The following is a 20,418-nucleotide window of genomic DNA, read 5'->3' on the forward strand; positions in this document are numbered from 1 at the left end:
CTCCCTCAAAACCCCCCCCCCCCCCCATTAATACATTAATAACTATAGTAGGTGACAGAGGTTGTCATCCTCTGCACAGTGGCACCTTTAGAGTAGAATAATTGTTTTACTAATAATACAATTATTTGTTGATAGAGTATCAAAGCTGTATGGCGGCAAGAGGAGATAGAGTGTCTCGTCTCAAAAAACACCCTGTGCTCTACTGGAGTAAACATTGTTTAACACAGCACAGGCTTACGGGCTCACACACCCTTATAAGGTGTTGAGTATCCCTACAGAGTACAGAGATTAGGGTGCAGTTTGAGACACAATTAGAGATACAGAGGATGTAAGCACTGGTAGTGGATGGATATGGCATGCATGGTTTGAAAGGTCAATGCTGACATGACTCATGGATGGCAGTTCTTAACGTTGACCCCTGACAGATCTTTAGGATCTTAGGGGCCCCTGATGTGCTGAGCTACATACTACAGCTGAGTCACTAAACTGCTGGAATCCTATGCTGGAAAAAGTATGTAGAGCTACGAAGCTAAAGCTAACCTGAAGGCCATGTAGTGGACATTTTGAATAATATGTGGCACCAAGTAAAAATAATAATAATTCCACTAATATATGTTTGATCCTTAAGCTAACTCGAATACTTCTTAGTTAAACTTGTTGTTCTATCTCAGTTTAAGGCAATATTCATTTCTAATTATTCAGGAAGTAACCAGCCTAAAGCAAACGGCTAACCTGTAGCTAACGTGGAGTAATGAGCCAAAGAGTACACTTGTTGTTTTATGTTTTTATCTACCTCTGCTTCTGTTTTGCACGAGCATTTGTAGTTAGCTATTCAGTTGGGTTTAAAACAGTGGTTCCTGTGCAAATGTATGTTATCATTCCTTCCCATACTTTCACATAGCATCCTCAAAACGATGTCTCCCTAGTGCTGAGCATAAAAAGCCCTTGTGTGCTCCTGTCCTTTAAAAATTAAAAGCCCTTGCTGAGAGAAAAGCAGTTTTTCCTCTGTCACAGCCCATGACAACATCTGATGCCGTAGTTAGCTTGCAAAATGAATATTTACATGTAAAGGACAGTAACAGTCCCTTTAAGTTCCCTTTATGGTGTAAAAGACAGGAGATACAACAGCAGCTCATAAATTAAACATCTTTTATTGTCAGGGTAATAACTGTCAAAGTCATGGTATGACAGCATCAACTTGGTTGTTTCATATCTAGTTTATACAAAACAGTGCAGTGGTGGCTCAGGGACATGAGGGGAACAAAAATGCTTTTTCCTCCCTCTTTGAGTTTCACACTTACTTGTTACTCAGTCCAAGAAAAGGTCTGAGAAAAAGGCTGTGAACATTTACGCTACTGGAGCTACAAGTTCGCTACCCATGGCTGCTTCCTGCAGCAGGGTTTCTTTCACTCACTTTCCTGTGTTTTTGTTTTATGGCTATTTTGCCTGTTTCTCACTCAGTCACAACGCCTCCCCTTGTGTGCGCATGTACATGTTGATGCAGATGTTTTTCAGTGACTCATTCCACTTCCTGAACTCAAGACAACACTATAATGCTGCTAAGTATGCCTTGTGGGGTCTACGTATGTGTTGCAGCAGGGTAGGAGATTTACCAATTAATCGTTCGCCAACAGCTACACTGAACAGAGGTAGCAAGAGATTACTAATTGCTGGGACTTCCAGTGAAGAGCTGACCGTGTGCAAATAACAGCTACTTATACAGTATATGATATAACCATGCCTGCACTGTAAATGAGTAGTAATACTGCAAAAAAGTGTAGTTAGGTTTATGAAACAACTGTTCAAATATATGTTAATGAGGAAGTGATCGGTTCCCAATAAAACGGCACAGAAACAACATTTAGCATATCTGTTCATTCAGATTTCATCCCAGGACCTCACTTCACTGGCATCAACTAACACATTTTATCTTTCGAAGACACTGCAGATTTGGAAGGTTATACATTTGAAAGTGAGACTGAGCACATCTCAGCATGTGCCAAGGATGTCAGTGCGCTAATGTTTTGTTCCAAATCTAATCTAGACTAAACACTATATGTGAAAATACTTTAGTCTGGAGTTTGACGTTTGTTGCTTTTTTACCCATCCATGCCGTTTTTTCATGTGTGTATGTATGAAAAAGCAAGAGAGAGAGAGAGAGATAAGTGGAAGTGTATTGATGTGTCTCTAGAATCTGTTACAGTAAAAGCTGAACAGGTATTTGAAATATAATTGGACCGTGACCGTCTGTGCATGTCGCGGCCTTGAGATCAAGATGTGTTCAGGCTTGTGTTTGTGCATACTGTGTATGTGCACATGGAAGGGAAATAAAAAAGGACAGCTGAATGAATGGAGCACAGATCCTCTTGAGTAATGCAGGTCCATCTACATATTTATCTGTATATTCAAGAGACCCTGCACTGAAGAAGAGAGATGAGTTCTTTAGACTAAGGTGACCAGTTTATTTCTGTGGCTGAAACCCCGATAATTGTTCTGGCAAGTAATGATGTCTATATTAAATTAATCTGAAAGATATTCACCAAGAGGTAGTGGGCAATAAAAAAAAAATCCATCATGATTTGGCTCTGCCTTAAAATATATTCACAGCTCGTCGGTCGTCTATCCTCGGTACCAACAACCTCCAGAAAACTAGTCTACGAGCAACACCAGTGGAAGACAGGACCTTAATCTAGTCGAGTGTCCCTCAGAGGAGAGGAAAGAGAGAAGATGTGCAGAAGGTGGCAGTGAGGTGAGTAATGGGGCTACACAGAAAAACATGGAAGGTGAAAGGTGATACGTGAAGGCAGACAGACAAATATCTGATCATCTGTTTAAGTGAAATAATAAATTAAGAGAAGATTTGTGACTGGCAGGAGTAAAGGGAAGCACCAATGATCTAATGTTACCATCTAAAAAGCTATTCATTAGTCTTGCTGAGTCACAGTCACACTGTGTCCATTTCCCTTCTATGTAGGTTTAACAAATGACCTGGGATAAATGTAACCAGGACTGAGCTCAATCCAGTTTCAGTTCAGTCACTTAAGAAATCAGTTTTTCCACAATGAAATAATGAGTCAGTATGAAGGACAGCTAAATATACACAATATGTATAGAAAAAAATAGTGCCACAAATGTGCTACCATAAATGGACAAACTGAATCTGGCTGAACTGAAAATGAATCAGTCCCTATCCTGAGGTGTTAATGTCCTTACTCGTACGTGGTATCATAATCAGAGAGACAACTTGGAGCTCTAAGGCTGTTTTGTGCACTGATCCAACTTTGCTGCTCTCCAAAAGGTCCAGAGGACAGAGGTCAAAAGGTCAAAGATCAGACTTCTCACCTCCTTCCTCTTTTCCTGTAATTCACATTATCTCTACTTTAAGGAGAAAATACTAAACACTTACTTTCAAAATTTTTGTTAAGGTCAACCCCGTTACCCACTTGTAAAAGCCAAAAAGTCTATTTATGAGGATACAGGTCATGAACTTAAATTGAATGGGTTACAGGACTACAGTGATGTGTGGTAGAGTGGAGCTGGACCCTGCTCCACACAACACATCTCTTACAGGGCTCAGGATTCACAGTTCAAAGGTTAAAAGTTTATTAAACCCCTTCCCCCCCCATTACCCTGTGTGTTCCCTGCTTTTGCTCGCACTCCCACTGTTTCTCATCATCACTCTCTGATATTCTGATTGGACATTATCTGCAGCCAGCACCTCTCAGACAGGAGTGGTCCTGCGGTTGGGGTCCTTGCTATAGTCTTTAGTGAGCGTGCTGCTCTGGAGGAACTCCCTCTCTGAGTTGAGCAGCCCGCCAATGCCACCACCTGGTTTGGTGCCAACACTGCCTGCGTCGCGTGGGCTCAGCGTATACATGGGCATCTCAGAGGCAGCAGGCCCTGTGTAGCCGCCTTTCCCCAGGGGTGAGGTATCGCGGCTGGGGGCCTCGGACGAACGCACACTGGAGCGGCGCCGGAAGCGGTAGCGATAGGAGGGGATGTGGCTGAAGGCAGATTTCTTGATGAGCTCAGTGCGGGACTTGGCTCGTAGCTTGCGGTGCTTCTCAATGAACATGTGCACAGCCAGAACACCCACCATTTCAGCCATGATGAAGGAGAGGGCACCAAAGTAGAAGGACCAGCCATAGGAGTAGGACTTCTTGCTCTCACTCTGGCCAGGGTCGCCCGAATTAGCTGAGATGTAGACAATAATTCCAATTATGTTACTGAGGCCTGGAAGAGAAAGGAAAAAATAATAGGAGATGGAAATAGATAATGTGTGCAACACTAAATCCTCACCGAACAATACTAAGAGTCTTCAGCCAAGCTAGCTTCTCTGTTTTGGCATAGTGGTGGTTTTAGCCAAATGCTAACGTAAGCATGTGAAAACGTTCACAATGACAAAGCCTGCATGTTTATTTTTGGCAAGTATATTGCTAATCATGTTCACCATCATAGTGTATCCTATTAGCATGCTGACATTTGCTAATTAGCGCTTCAAATCAACATCTACAGAGCCACACTGCTAGCATAGCAAAAACAATCAAATTAAATATCCTAACACAAAGAGGCAGTGGCAGATTCATGATTTCAAAAGGGAATAAACATTTGAGGAAAGCAAAAATCTCAACAAAAATTTGATAAAATGTGTCATAAAAGAGCAGTGAGAGGGAAAAAGCCAAAGGAAACAAACAAAATTAAAGAGAGGGAGCAACGCTCGATGGAAACATTGGAGAGAGTCATTGCAGCACAGCTGGGCTCTCTTATTCCATATCATTAGTCCAGAATACAGTGCTCATGCAGTGTGGTGGAATGCACAGAATAGGGGCAATTAGCCAGCTGTAATTAACCAGAATCAGTCCCACACTACTGTGGTAAATAATTACCAATTTGGCTTCATAAATTCACTACAAAACCAAATGGGACCATACAGAAATTACAGCCCTTTGTGTCAGGGTCTAGAGCACAAGTGTGTGTGTGTTTCTGGGAATGTAACTATCAGCATCCATGTGGCAGATTATGTGTATGCATGTATGTTTACACCCTCACAGCCTCACAATGGCACCATGGTGTTTTTGCTGATTGATTAATCCGCTGCTGAGTTCACTACGATTCCTCACACGGGCTCTTCTGTGTGCTTTAGATGCCTAACGGGCTCCTTCAACTAATCTCTGTGGGCTGCATGTCTTCTGTTTAAAGTGGCTCCACAGTTACAGAACTACAGTACACACACTCACACACATACAGCACACCCACATAGGCCCTCGGTGCTCCTCCGGTCAAATCAGGGTTTTTTTTAAGTCGTTCGCCTGGTGCTGCCGCTAAGACGGCTGCTATATTGTGTTTAACAATGTCATCATAGCGATGACCATCAGCTTGGTTCACCTTATGCACTTCTCTCACAAACCAAACAAATGTAATGTCAGATCTACCAAACAAGATCCAACTGAGCTCAAAATATTTTCTTTCTAAAAAAGATTTGATCATTTTAAACAAAAAAAATTATATATAAAAAAAACAATTATTCAACAAAACATTCTTTTTTGTTTTCATAACTTTGAGGGACCCTGAAGAAACACCACATCTTTTAGATACATACATTTCAGGGGAAACGACATTTTAACAGATATGTTTCTTTTAAAAAATCATTTTATTCCAAAAACCTGTAACAAAAACAAATGAACAAACAAAAACCAGTGTCAGCTGGGACTGGTTAACATGATGAGCAATATGTGGACATTCCTCCTAAAAAGAACCTGATGACAGCTCTACAGTCAGGTCAGTGAGGTAAGCTCTACGCAGTGGTGTGTATGTGGTGCACTGGTAACAACTAAATGATGACGGTGGATTTTAGGAAGAAGACACTGGTCCACAGACACACACACACTAACCTGCGGAAACAAAGAAGATTCCCGCACTGAGGATGACATTGTGTCGGGTCCGGTAAAACTCACTGGCAGCTACACAGAGCCCCCCCAGGAACAGCAGACCCACACTCATGATGGGGAAGATACTGGAGGCACGCACAGCACCTGTACAAACACACACACACACACAAAGAGTGGAAACCTAAGCTGCAGAATGAAAATGAGGATAGTATACTGTATGTTGAAAGAGGGAACTTTCTGGTATATTCTCAGAGTTATCAGACTTCAGGGTAGATGGTCTGATTCAGCTGATTCAGGTGGTTTGATCCCTCATGATTTATGTTAATTCTGGGGACAAATACCGAATATATTAAAACATGCATCTTCAGTTGTTATTGTGGGTATGAGTATAGCCTCCAGATTTATTTCAAGATATTGGAAAATACAGTAGATAGAATTTCAGTTTTTTTTCAAAACTGGGTAAATGAGATTTTAGAGAAACCATCCTTGTGAATCTGCTCAGTAGTTTGGAAAACGTGATTTTCTTTTTTTGTCTTTTTTATTGAAACAAAGTAACACATTAACAAAACAGGACCGAACATGGGAGACAAGACAACAGTTACATGACATTACAAAAGGATATAGAGTGTTTAACGAGGTTGTAGTGTGTGAAGTGTGGGTATTTCCAACTTATTCAGTCTATGAAACACAAGAAAGGGAAAAGGAAGGGAAGTAAATAAATAAATTACCAATAATAATGATGATAACAGTTCTACTAATAAAATCAACTTATAACATTTTAGGGGTTTGTGGGAATGTGCGTGGCCTCAGCCCCAGGTGTTTGGTTCAAGTTGAAATGTGATAGATAGAGAAATGAGGAGTGGGTTTTTATATTTAATTGGTAGGTGGTCGATTTTTATGATATTACAGAGTAAGCAAAGTGATGGAGAAGGAGGGATTCTACAGCCCAAGATGGTGGAGAGTTTCTCTGTCACTGCTGTCCAGAGGGAATGAACTGGTTGGCAGGTCCAAGTAGCATGAAAGTAACTGTCGGTGCAACCTAGAGTGCATTGTGAGCAGACGTCTGTGTCGGTAAAACCCATTTTGAACATTTTACTTTCTGTAATCTGGGTCCTGTAAATGGTCTTGTATTGTATAAGTTGTAAGTTTACATTGCTGGTCACAGAAAAGATATTATCGAACATTTCTGTCCAGAAGTCGGAGCTGAGGGGGAGAGTTAAATCATTTTCCCATTTGAGTTTTGGTATTGTTATTGTTGAGTCTGTATTTGACATGAGTTTATATAGCTTGGATATTATTTTCTTGGAGGATGTAATTTTCATAATTTTTTCAATTAATTTGGAGGGTTGTAGTTGGGGGAAAAAGTAAATAAGATTTTAGAAAAATCATCCTTGTGAATCTGCTTAGTATTTTTGAAAACATGATTTCCAAATGGGCCCTTTAACAAATACAGAAAGAGACACAACCAGAACTTCCCGAAAATGTTTTGTGTTGTTGTTGACTGGGTCTCTCAGTTTTGTATGTACTCCTTATTTTTATTTATTAACTTCTTTATTTTTCATTTCCTACACATGTAATAATATTTCCTGTCACCTTGAATTATTGTACAGATTGATTACTTGCCAACTTTTCCCTTAAAATCAAGCCGCTGCTCACTGTAGGATGAACAGATTCATTGTGAAACATAGCTATACTGTAATTAACCAACAAAATAAAACACTGTCAGCATCTCCACTGCAGCAGTTTCCATTTCATAGCAAATCTGCTGGTTTGCTTTATGGCACCATTCAGGAAGAACACATATCTCAAATTAGGGTCAGTGGAAAAATATTTTCTTCAATATTTTAGGAAAGCAAAGGGAGAGAGAGAGAGAGAGAGAGAGAGAGAGAGAGAGAGAGAAGCCACACACACCCCCAGACAGTATATGGTGAACATAATGATATAATTTGACATCATACATTTCTGGATCGCCTGTACGTTAGAGGACAAATTAATAAACTGCATGTGACACTGCGTATTTAACATTCCTATACATTCCCTGATTCCCTCAAATGCTCTTAAAGCTGAAAGTAAGTGCTTTAAGGTCACGGTCACTGTTTCATGTGAAATCCAAACTGCTGGAGGGTAGAGCTAAAACAATGAAAAATGCATCATGACACGTGCACACACAAACACCTGGGCCAATGCGTTGCTACATGCTTGACTGAACATGTAACCCAGAACATGTGAACGCATTCAGAGGGTTTGTGAGAGATGGACACGACCAGAGACTGATGGAGCGTCACACTGACACATATGTGAGGCAACACAGTGAATATGGATTAGGAGCAAAGTAGTGACGTGATACCAGAGCCTATTGAAGGATATTTACAGACAGCTTTTCACACAGAACAGAGCTGTGTGGTATTTTTAGATACTGGTACTGTATACTAAATGTAAATCTGTTTGTCTTATCACATTCCAAAACACTTCCAGCATGACTGACAGCTGTAGTGACCGGTGGCATTGTGTGGCCGAAGGCACAGAGGGCCCCCCTCCGTGGCCCACGCCCCCGGGCTGTGTGAAATGCCGGTCACTAGGTCCCCGCTCCCCATTGGCTGGCCACGTCTGAGCCCTGTGATCTAATTGGTCGCCCAGGGGGACGTTACTCTGTGTTCAGTGGAGCGGCGAAAAAGAAGCACAGGTTCCATTTTCTGTTTTTGCTGTTGCTGTTTTCTCTCTCTGTGTCCACTCTATGTTTACTGTGGGTAGAAACGCACAAAGAGCCCCCTCCACTCTGTTTTCCAGTAAACTGCCATCTCTCTGTCTTTGTGACTGCATCCCTCTTTTCTCATTTTCTCATCGTGGCAACGTTTTTATCCTATTGTTAGGTATTTTTTAGTCAGAGAGATATTGGTTAGATACTTGTTGTATCAGAAATGTCTTTAGTGTAGACAGGATGTCCAGCTCAGGCTGTTAAATGCTTACTCATTTCCATGACTTCCTCCAGGTTGTTTATGTTCAAGGATAACTAGATAGAAAGTGGCTACTGTATGATATGTTCAGCCGTAATCTTAATCATAATATCTTCCTAGGCTTAATATCCGGACATGTCCCTGAATGTCCTGTATGTTCTTAGATACACACCACTTAATCAACACTCACACACATTGATTCTCTCCATGTTTTGACTACTGCTATGGTCAGCTGTAAAGCTGGCATATCAGGGGACGCCACGGTTTGACGTGCCTGTGTAGAATGGGGTTAGCCCAAACCAGATATAATGTACAGGCCTGGTGGGTTCGGGGTCTTTCATTCTTCATCTGCCTGCGCGCAGTATTGGAGGTGGAAGATACCTGGACGTGTAATGAAATGTAAATGTAAAAATTTCATTATGTACCTCATACTGTTCCCTTGTAGTTCTATATAAAACGTGTTGAGTGCAAGTCTGGGGAAATAAATACAGTATAAAATAAATACAAATCCAATCTTTATACTCTGTTTATGAACCAACAAATTTACTGTTTATTAAATTACATGCCCCAAAATTTGGAGACTAAAATGGCTCAAATTACATATAGAGTTAGAATCTGTATCGAAAGGTTGTTTAAAGTGAGAGAAACTGTCTAGGACATGTTGAATAAAAGTAATTGTGAGGACCAATAAAACAAAGGTGTGAATTTGAAGTGAAATGTGTATCGTTAAAAAGTTGAGTACTGTAATAAGCTGTAGCTTCAGCCCACACCTTTTCTGGAAGGCAGAAATCTTTATCTTGTGTCATTATTAACTGTTATTTGAGAATCTGTATATTTTCTCCTTTGTATTAGTTTCTTACCTTATTTTGTCTGCTGAAATAAATTTCCAAATTAAAAGTGAATATTACCATGCGAGAGTAGGAACGTGATTAGTTGAAGTTCATAGAAACTTACGGAGGAGGTATTCAGCAGCATCTGCGTCATAATCAGCATCCTCAGGAAAGTGATCGATCTTCTTACAAACTCCTCTGAATGTTCCTGCAGAGAAGAAACAGATCAGTTGAACTGAATTCAGACGTTTATTGTCTCACAAAAGGAAATTCTTAACTGAAATAATGTTGTACTTAAGAACGTGACACACTGGGTTTCCATACCCCATGCTAATTTGAATATTATAAATGATGCACACAGGTTGTTGTTTGAGAAATCCTCACTGGAAGTCCAGATCAGTATGTACTGTATCTTCAAATGTATTTTTAAAGTACTTCAGATCTCTCCAAGTTGTTTTCTGAGCAGTAACCCAAGATTAAAAACCTGGAAATGGACAAAACCAGTTATGGAATTACTCTTATGGGAAGTCACAGGCATCCCGTTCACTGTGTTATTGTTATATGTCTGGAATAAAACCACTGTCAGCGAGCATCAGCTAAATGTCTACAATACAGAGGTCACCAGCTGTGTTGGCTGTGCAGCAGAAGCTGAAGCACAGTTAGAGTTAGCACCAGGTTAAGGGTGCAACTCTATTACTGAATTAATCATCCATCGTTCAGTCATGGGTGTTTGTATCGTCTGTCAGTCACTGATCAGTGACCTTCTTGGATGACTGTATGGTATCAAATCACATTTCTGGACAGTACACGTACACATTCTGCCTGCAAACATGAACATACTGAAAAGCAGAAAACCCAGCAGAAACAGAGAGAGAGAGAGCGAGAAATAAGAGACGATGCAGGGCAGAGCTGTAGGCTTCGGGCTATGAACAGGGAACACTAATGAAAAGCCTTATCGCACCCTGCACACACACGTTTGTAGTTATCTTTATGCTGATGCTCACTGACATAAGCATTCCCTAGCCTTTACCATCACAACTAAATGTGTAACTCCAGCCCTTATCACACCTCTGACCTAAACCCCTTTAGCCAAGTCTTAACCCTTAAACAACCCTTTGAAAAGGTGTGAGGAATGGGCCAACGTGCCCTCATTCCCACCGCATAGAAATCCAACCGGTCTTCACAATGTATGGCAAAAGTGCACACGAACACACAAATTACCACTTTGAATACAAAAACAGCAAGTGTACACACACATACACACATCAACCAAGCGCTCTAAACTGATACATGAACACTATCAATCATGCACGTAAAGAAAAACCATCTGTTTATGTCAGTTTGTGTGTGCGCATTTGTGTTGTACTGACTAGGATGCAGTGTGCTGTGTGTCAAGCAGCAAGTGACTCATCCTCCTTTGTGCAAGTCTTCCTCAAACACACACACAGACACACATCTCTCAGCATCCCATCAGCGCATGTATGCTTCTAAGTGTGAGTATGAAGCCACTCTACTGTGAGTGTTTGTGCGCGTGTACACTGCGTGCAGCTTCATTCAGTCCCATTCACACATGGTCAGCACCACAGGGGGGTGAGGGAGAGAGTTGGGAGGGAGGGAGAAAAAGAGAGATGAAGGAGGAAGGAGGATGAAAGGAGGAAATACTGGTTGAAAGGGGTTTGGTGGTAAAATGGCATGAGGGAATTAGAGAGAAGCGCGAGTACAGAGGCTGAACAAAATGAACGACTCAATCTAATTGCCTTTTTGCATATGAAGAGGTTCCTTCCAGTACTCACACTCAGAAAATCACTCATAAATTGATTCATCCAGCTCATGCACTCGGAGACAGTAACTAAACTCTGACTCAGATTCTGAATAACAAAAAAGATGTTTGCGTAGTCTTTGATATCTAAAGTTAATAAAGTCATATATTGTCAGATACATAGTGCCACTGATTGACAAGAAATTCCTGGACACTATAATCCGCATGGCTTCATGCTTTCATTTACAATTTGCTGCTTTTTTGGGGGGGGGGGTTGAAAAATCAGCCACTCAGGATCACAAAGGAAAACTACAAGAGAAAATCATTTCTAAAAATCAATTATTTTCACTAAACATCTACTCAGGGTTTACAAATGCCTGCTCTGGCTTCCATTTAACATAAATGACCTTTGTCTACTGACTCTGTTCACTAATGAAAGAAAGAATTTCCCCCTTTTCATAAGATTGGCATTAATTATTGGTCAACAAACCTCTCAAAAAGACCAAAATCAACAACACTAGTATTTTGTGTGAAAAGGACTCAACTGCAAATTTAGTTCAGCACTTTAATAAGAACTCAAGGCAAGAACAAGAGCTTACAACTAATGCAAATAAATATACAAGTAAACATAGACAACTTCATGAAACACACAGGATCATGCAGAGAGACTTAAAGCTTGACTTCATGAGACACACAGGTCAATTAATGACTTGACTTCATAAAATATACAGGGAGCAGAAAGCTGACCAGATCCAGAAATAAGCAATACTCCACACAAAACAATAAACAGTTCAAAGGGGAGCGGGTGGAGACGAGGACCAGGAAACGGCTCATAAAAGTAAATAGGAAGGTAAATGATGAACCGCTGGAAAGTCAGGGACGTGAGTAGACGAGAACCCGGCAAAGAGTGAATGTTGGTTGTTGACTTAAACACAGTCTGGGTGGTTACACAGATGGAAAGCAGGGGAGTGAGGGTGGAGCAGGGAGTAAGTTCAGGAAACCGGCACAAAGGCAAAGGGCCGGGTTCAGAACAGCAGGGAAAATAAGGGGGCAAAGTCTGAGACCAAGACAAATGTGTTACCATGGGTAAATCCCAATTCCCTTATTTGCATACATGTTTACCTCACTTGTGTCTTTTCCTTGTGTTTTAGTCTTGTCCACTTAAGATGTGAGGAAAAGATGCAAGGAAAAAAGACTCAAGGAAACACATCTAAGAAACATGAGACATCCTTTCCTTCAGTCCTTCATCTGAAGCCTCCAATCACCAACAGATTTCTAATAAAGAGGTGTATCAATCTGTAAAAACCTCTGTGAGGGGTTCTCTTGTGTCCCCACCCATGGCTCCTCCAGCAGCCTCCTCAGAGCAGCAACAAAAGCTTTAGGATGTCCTTGATCCTCACTACATGATGGAAACAACTTCAAGCGAGGAGCCAGGATTGAGGAACAAGGAACAATCAAAAAAAGGAAATTGGGATTTACCCCCCGTCTCATCATACTTTCCCACTCCCACTGTTTGTGGCACTCAGCCCCAAGAAAAGCACAGGTCTGTGACATTTTGTGCAAATGCTATACAAATAGGAAGAACAGTGCATTTGTTGGAGACTGCTTTCAGATCATTGCATGTTTCCTCCTCATGAATATTTCCAACAGCAGACTGGCATATGTCAGTGCCCTTGCACATCATAAATAAGGAACATGTCACCCAGCCCAGTGGTGTTGAACAACAGCAGAGGAATTCAACAATATTAGGCTTTATATGCAATACTTATTAGTGGGGTCAGTTTACTGTTGGTTTTGGTCTTTTTATGGAATTTACTGACAATAAGAAAAGTAAAGAACACTTCTCTCTTTATCGTCTAATGTGGTCTGGATTAATTGGATGATAAAAGTTGCAGTGGAGTCACCAAAAGTAATTGTATTAACCCTTTCCTGCTGGGCGCGCCAAGGTGTAAAGCATCATCATTCAGAGTTCTGCCTTGTGTCTGTCAGCCAGTAAATTCATTAAACCGCCTGCCTTTTAAATAGGTGGACTTGTATTGAACTCTTCTGATGTATGGAGCACCAAGCATCCTGATGCAATGAAATACCACTGAAGAGATTCTTTGTGTGTGTGCGTGTGTGTGTGTGTGTGTGTGTGTGTGTGTGTGCACATCTCTTCAGTGGTATTTCATTGCACCAAGCATCCTGATGCAATGAAATACCACTGAAGAGATGCACACACACACACACACACAAAGAATGGGGAGGAGAGAACAGAGATCTGTGGCTGCTTTTGTTTCTCTCAGTGGCAGAGAATCTAAGTCACAACTGAATAAGACACACACACACACACACACACACACACCCAGTGGGAGCATCTATCAGAAGACATTTGCCTCACAAAGGTCAATGTGGCCTGAGGGCAGCTGCAACCATGGCCACAGCAAAGAATTATGGGACACAGTGAGAGCCTAGTGTGTCCATGATTGTCCGCCCACGTGCATCTGTATGTTTAATCTCATTTGCTGTGTGGTATAGTTTGTCCCACTGGTTCTTCTGTGCTGCTGCTGTAGCTTTTAAATATTTATATATATATATATATATATATACACACAAACACGCATGCATGCACATACACACATGACAACCATTTAACACGCTGATCTTGTGATTAGGTTCAGAGCATATTTAGAAAAGAATATAATCCTGAACAGGCCTGTAACATTTGAATACAGGCTTCACCGAACACACAACATCCAGAGACCAGTGTTTCACTGCCACAGCGCCATAACTGAAACCAGCAGCGCTCCATGTCTGAAAGGCTTCTTAAGACAGAGGCAGAGCTGCACACACACACAAACAGACATATTTTACAATGTATGAAAAGAGCGAGTCCAAGGGCTAAAAGACGAGCAGTAGAGGACAAACCCTTTCCATGTCACTGATGCCTGACTAAGTGTTGGCTGTTCTTAAGAGCAGAGCTAAAACCGTGCTTTTATTCTTTAGCTTCTGCACCTCTTATTGCTCCGTTAATGCCTTTCATCCATCTTTCCATGTATTTTATTTAGCTTAACTTAGTGAGGCCTTTCTTGCCGCATTTATTTCCATACATTAATCTTCTTAACTGTTTAAACTGTATTTAGAGCTGTTTTTAAAAATCCAAGCCAGCTGTTATGATAATACTTACATTTGCTGCATCTCTTTTTGTTGTATTGATCCTATATTGTATGTGTTATAATAAAATAACATCATCACATAGATGGTGGATCATTTTTGCCTGTTCTTCCTCAAATCCACCATCAGTCTAGTCCCTCCCATAAACCAGGTCTAGTGCAACATGCATGCTAAACAGTGAAATGATCCCCGCCTCAAAACAAGGTTAAAAAGGAGACAAACACAAACAACACGTTGTCCAGACTTCCCTGCGATTATGACAAGCTGGTCATGAGATGCCAGCTGTTTGTCCTTGATCTCTCCGACACACCACACATGCTGTAAGTAGAACCGGGTCACGGGGGAAGCACAGGCAGACTGCAATCATTCACCCTAAATTGCAAGAGAAATTAAATAACAATAATCAACCAAGGTTGCTTTAAGCAAAGATTCAAGTTAGCATAATTTATTCAGCCTGATTATAATCTATCCAAGCCTTGTCCCCAAATGTCAACCTCATGGTAGTGCTAGAGAAAAGGTCAAGAGATCATCAGAGTCATTAGCGTACGTCATGAATTAATAACTCTTCTCGACATATTTTAGTCTGCGGCCAAAGAGGTGGACTGAGTGACCTTAGTCTCCGGTGTAACTACCTGATCTGACCTTAGTCTGTACGATTAACCAGCCATCCCAGTCTCCTCCTTACAAAGGTTTCCTGCATTATATCAACATCATGTTGCTTCATTCTTTGTTTCTGAGAGACCAACAGATATTTATAGAGCCACCAGACCATAAAACCTACACACAGGCTGTTTTAGGCCTTTGAGTAAATGACCACTGGTGCAGACTTTCTGGTGAGGCCAGCCTCACTCCCAGGTGAGCTGTCTCTAATTGGATGGTGTGTAGTCCTGAAGCTGCATATCAGTGACCTGCCTCAGACCTGGAACATGCACACACAGCCACATGCACTGAGAACACAAAAGATTTTATCAACTATAAAACAGAAGAGGAGGGAGAGAGCAAGGGAGAGGAAAGAAAGTTGAAAAGCAGAGCAAATTGGACTTCTTGTTTCCTCAGAGTGCCTCTGACAGCTCACTGTGGGTGACTGTGCCGCTTCCTCTCTCCCCCTCTCTGCCGCTGCCTCTCTCACTCCCTGATTACCTCTTCTCAGGCAAAGGGGAGAGAAGACAAGGGAGAGAGCGAGAGAGAGGGAGACAGAGGAAGAGGCTGGTTTCCACAGTGATGCCTGATGAAAGAGAACGAGACAGGTTCTGCTTGGGTGCACACCTCTCCTCTTTCTCTCTTTGTTCCCACTTTTCTCTGTGTGTTCTTCCTCCAATCCACCCGTGTTCACTTCCTCTCTCGTTCTCCAAAACATTTCTCAGTTCCTGTTTCATATCTTCATGTGACCCTTCCTGTACTCTACTCTCATTTCCAAAACACCCATTCATCCCTTTCTAATCTCCTCGTCATCATCGCTCGTCTCTTCTCACTTTTATGCATACTGGTTTCCAGCTTCCTTCTACAAGACACCGCCAAAAATATGAGGACACAAAAGTTATTCCAAAACTGTGGACATTAATAAGTTATCATAACAGCTTTCACTCTTGTGGAGGGGCAAATCAAAAACTTTTCAAAATAAAAGTAAAAATATGTTGCACAGTTGTGCATGTGGGCATCTACATCGATCTTGCCACACCTCATCTCTTGTCCTCCTGACCCCTTCATCCCTCTTTTCTTGTCTCTTGTCTTCAGATCGTTTTTAAGCCAGACACGGTGAAACACCCCACATATTTAATTAATGCCTATCTACCTTTGCAGTGACCTCCTTCTTCACTGTCCTTCATTCCTACCCCAACTTCCCTCTTCTTCCTCTCTATTATCAGGTCAAACACTCCCCAGATATTCACCTTAAACTGAGGCCATGCACAGCTCATCCATCTCTTTCCACCCACCACCCCTCTCCAACTCTCTCCCCTGCTTCATTCATGCACATTCTGCTCTCTCTTCATTCATGCTCGATCCTCTAGTTCCCCCCATCTGTGCTTTGCTCTTCATTTCCTGGCTTTCTCATACTCATTCATCACAGGAGGAAACAAACACCTCAGTACACCTGCAGAGACACAAACGTTCACTCTAGCTAAGAAACCTGAACTTGACCACACACAGCGTAGAGCTCCATTATACAAAAGTTTAAATACACAAATTATGTAAAAAGAGCAGGCATACTTTTTAATAAACATGATACATCCCTGGTTGGGTAGATTGTTTTTTACTGTGCCCAGCATGTACACACTGCATTCACACCTGGCAGAGATCCAGTCACAGTGTGGGCCACAACTTCCAATAACAGGAAACAGAAAACAATCTACACTTTAATGGCCTTTAGCACCTCTGTGAATGACATTTGAAACAAAAACCATCTTTGTTTTCTTTGATGAAATAGGAGAAATGGCACTGCTTTTTTCCTCTTTCCCCGTATTATTAAATAAATACATGCTGCCGCTGTAAACTGTGCTACATGCAGCACAGTGTCTTTACATTTACTGTAAGATGGGACGTTCCTTTACCTCCCTCCGCGTTGTCTCGTTCACTCACTCACTGATTAGTACTGTACAAGCCACGTGCACACCAGTCAGACATTTATTTCCTGTCAGGTATCCAGCTGTGACTACCAGGGACCCAGGAGTCAGTGAAGTGACGATAAGAAGGGCAGAATGAGAAAAGAGATACTGTTAGAAAACTTTGGTTGTTATTGTCTGTCTGTGTGTTTGAGCAAGTATATGTGCTTCTGCATGTTTTTGTGACCGTTGGATGTGAGCCACCGTGCGTGTCTGTGTGTGTATCTGTGCCCACATTGTGTCAACTTGGCAAACTGCCTCCACAGATTTGCTTTTTTTGGTGGCTTAGGAAAATCCTCTGTCTATTTATTCATGTGTGTGTTCAATAAAGCTTCATACCTGAATGATCTGGCCCTGTAACAGCCTCCTGTGCCGGTTACCTCTGGCTGCACACAAACACACGTGCTCCCATAGAGGAAATGTATCTTTTGATAACTGGAAAACAAAGTTTATGCGGAGAATTTTGAGGGGATCAAAGTCAATTCATTTCCTGTAAATTATTTATAAAATCACGATGAAGTATCAGTACTCAGTCATTCATGGTCTCCGGAGCCTCCCTTGCAAATCACTCTCATAATAAATCCAATGTGATTTGAATTTTTGATCACTGGAGACGTTAGCTATGCTGTAGTGAACATATCTGGCTGAACACAGTATCAGTGCCTGCTAATGTGAGATACTGCCACCAAGCGGTCTGTAACTCTTACAGTGCAAAGATGAACAAATAGTTTCTAAACAGCCTTTTTTTTATAGTCACTGGTATTCTCCATAGTTTTCCTTTGGGTTTGGGAGGAACTCTAGAGCAGAGACTAGACATCTGAACTCCCTCTGACATAAAAAGACACATTTCTAGCTATACTGTTTTAACTGTTATGGCATTTCTGCTTCATTTGAAATCCCACAGGGAAGGCAACAGAAAATGTGGGAAGAGGCAGAGGACAACACGCAGCCAAGGTCAAAGCCCAGACTCAAATCTAGGAGCCATACGCACACATCAACAGTATGTTGCAACCTCAAACTCCAAGCCTTCAAGATGCCACACAAACATAGTTACCACTCTTTGTGCTTTCTGTCTTATTGTATGATCATTTAGTTTCCCCTTAAGCTACAGTGTTAATACTTTTCTTCTTTAATTTATCTATCTGGTTTATTTTGTCTAGCTGTGTCAGTTATTGACCAGAGAACCCAAATGCACATACAAACAGATGCAGTGAAGAGGTTGAAAAAAGTGAAAAAGGCTGACAGACCAGTAGGCAGGAACAAAACCAGTAACAGACAAGGTGGCACCAATGAGAATCCACAGTCTGAACGATGAAACATAAAACAATCTGGCAGGGCACAGGTGGAAAAGGCTGGCATGAGGAAACTGGAAACAGGTGTGTGTGTGTGTGTAGGCGGGGAAGGTCAGGGTGACTTGGAATGGAGGGGAGGGGAAGTTCAAGGGAATGTGGCGACCTGAGGAGGTATGGCAACACACAGGGTCCACATGGCCAAAATAAAGAACCGAGACTGAATCCACTGCAGAAGTAACTATACATGTCTAACTGGAAGCAGAAACCACAGTGTCAGCACATTCATACAGGTGAACCTACACTGGTACTGCATTTCTGATAAGTGCTCTTGACTGGGTTTTGAGGTTTAAGTCAAAGATTACACTGACACAGCAGGAACAGGCAACTGCCACCACATCTGTGTGATGAATATAGAAGCACCTGGAGATATGTTCCTGTAGTCACTGTCGCCACTAGGTTCTGGCTTCAAAAAGCTCTGGAGTCAATGGAAAGACCTAAACCTTTCTCCAGAAATACAGTCACTACATTATCCCACATTCTCAGTGGATGGCTGTGCATCACAGTGGCATGAATCCAGTCTTTTATGACAAGATTTATTAGTTAAATCCTGGTGTGATTTGGGAGGCAGCACATAAATCAGCAGGGCTCCGCCAGCTGTGGTAGCTGCCAAATGATCCCAGATCTCAGTAACACCCAGGCCATGCCATGCTGGCCAATTATGTATCTTCAGGCTCCCAACAACGACAGAACTAGACAGCTTCAAAATAACAAATAGCTAACAATGCCCTGTGCATGCGTCCCAGCAACAGTGAGCAGATTCAGGTGCTGCTGACTGGCTAATGACACTGGCAGCTGTCTCCCGTTTGTCTGATGGAGGTTTATTAGTACCTTCAGCTATGCAGTGTGACCACAACAACACAAGAGCATCACACTGTTCTGTGGTAGAGGAAGGGATGCAAAGGTGAACTCGGGAAAGGACAGCTTAGACTGAGTTACAGGGATTATGGGATGTACATACGCAAACACACCCACTCACACATACACACACACACACCCCCCAAGTGTTAGGCAGACAGAGGCAAACAGGAGAGACGGGAAGTGTGTGTTAAAGAGCTCGCACACACACACACACACACGGGAGACAAACAGGCAGCAACACAAATGAAGAGAGACCTTCCATGTTCACACACTGGCAGAGACTATAAGAGACAGACAGACGGACGGACAGTCAGACTGATCACGTACCTTCCAGACAGCAGGTTCGCCAGAGGCCAGAGTGCGTCATCACCTCCTCGTTCTTGCGGCTCGTGTCGTTGTAATTTCTAGGTGCAGCCAGGGGCCGGAGGGAGTCCGGTTTGGGGACCGGCAATGGTCATGAGGCTGAAGGCGGCGAACGCGCCTACCGTTGTCACGAGCATCTGGACGCCGCGGTCACACATCAGCATCTTCATAAAGGCGGCTCCTGTTTGTCTTAATCTTTTGTCGCCTTTTTGTTTTTCAAATTCACCCTTTATTTCCTTCTATCCAGCCAGACTTGGAGGTTCAACAGACAGGCACTCAAAAAATGTAATAAAAACAGAGAAAGGTAAAATGTGGTGATTTTATAAGTATGGAGAGAAAAATGAACTTGGCTGTCTTGTCCGTTTAGTTGACAAGAGGCTCATGGCAAAGGGCGGAAGGGTGGGAGGACGGCACGTCACTTTCTCGCGCGTTCAGAATCGGTTTTCACCACCACAACCCTCATACCCACACGGTTTAACGACCACCGGTTGTCCCCGACTACCCGACACTGCCCTCAGTCAGTCAGAGCCACCACATTCTGCCTCTTCTTCTTCCCTTCCGTTTATTTGTCCCGGGGTTGAGCAGGGCGAGCTGCGTTAGAGCCGCGTTATCCAGCAGCACCCGGAGGTCTTCTCTTCTATCCCCCCCCACCCCCCCTTTT

At 42.2% G+C, this 20,418-nt stretch overlaps 1 protein-coding gene across 1 annotated transcript; it reads right to left on the reverse strand.

Annotated features, from left to right (window-relative positions):
• Positions 1–33: 33 nt before the first annotated feature.
• Positions 34–20,411, reverse strand: cacng3b (calcium channel, voltage-dependent, gamma subunit 3b). Its single transcript, XM_020597920.1, is given in 5 exon segments — positions 34–4,233; positions 5,892–6,032; positions 9,797–9,880; positions 19,722–19,801; positions 19,803–20,411. Coding segments are annotated over 5 exon segments (942 nt in total). The 5' UTR covers positions 19,928–20,411; the 3' UTR covers positions 34–3,721.
• Between the last annotated feature and the right edge of the window lie 7 nt (positions 20,412–20,418).

Source organism: Monopterus albus, unplaced genomic scaffold (genome assembly GCF_001952655.1).
Source record: "Monopterus albus unplaced genomic scaffold, M_albus_1.0 scaffold35.1, whole genome shotgun sequence".
Lineage (NCBI taxonomy): Eukaryota > Metazoa > Chordata > Actinopteri > Synbranchiformes > Synbranchidae > Monopterus > Monopterus albus.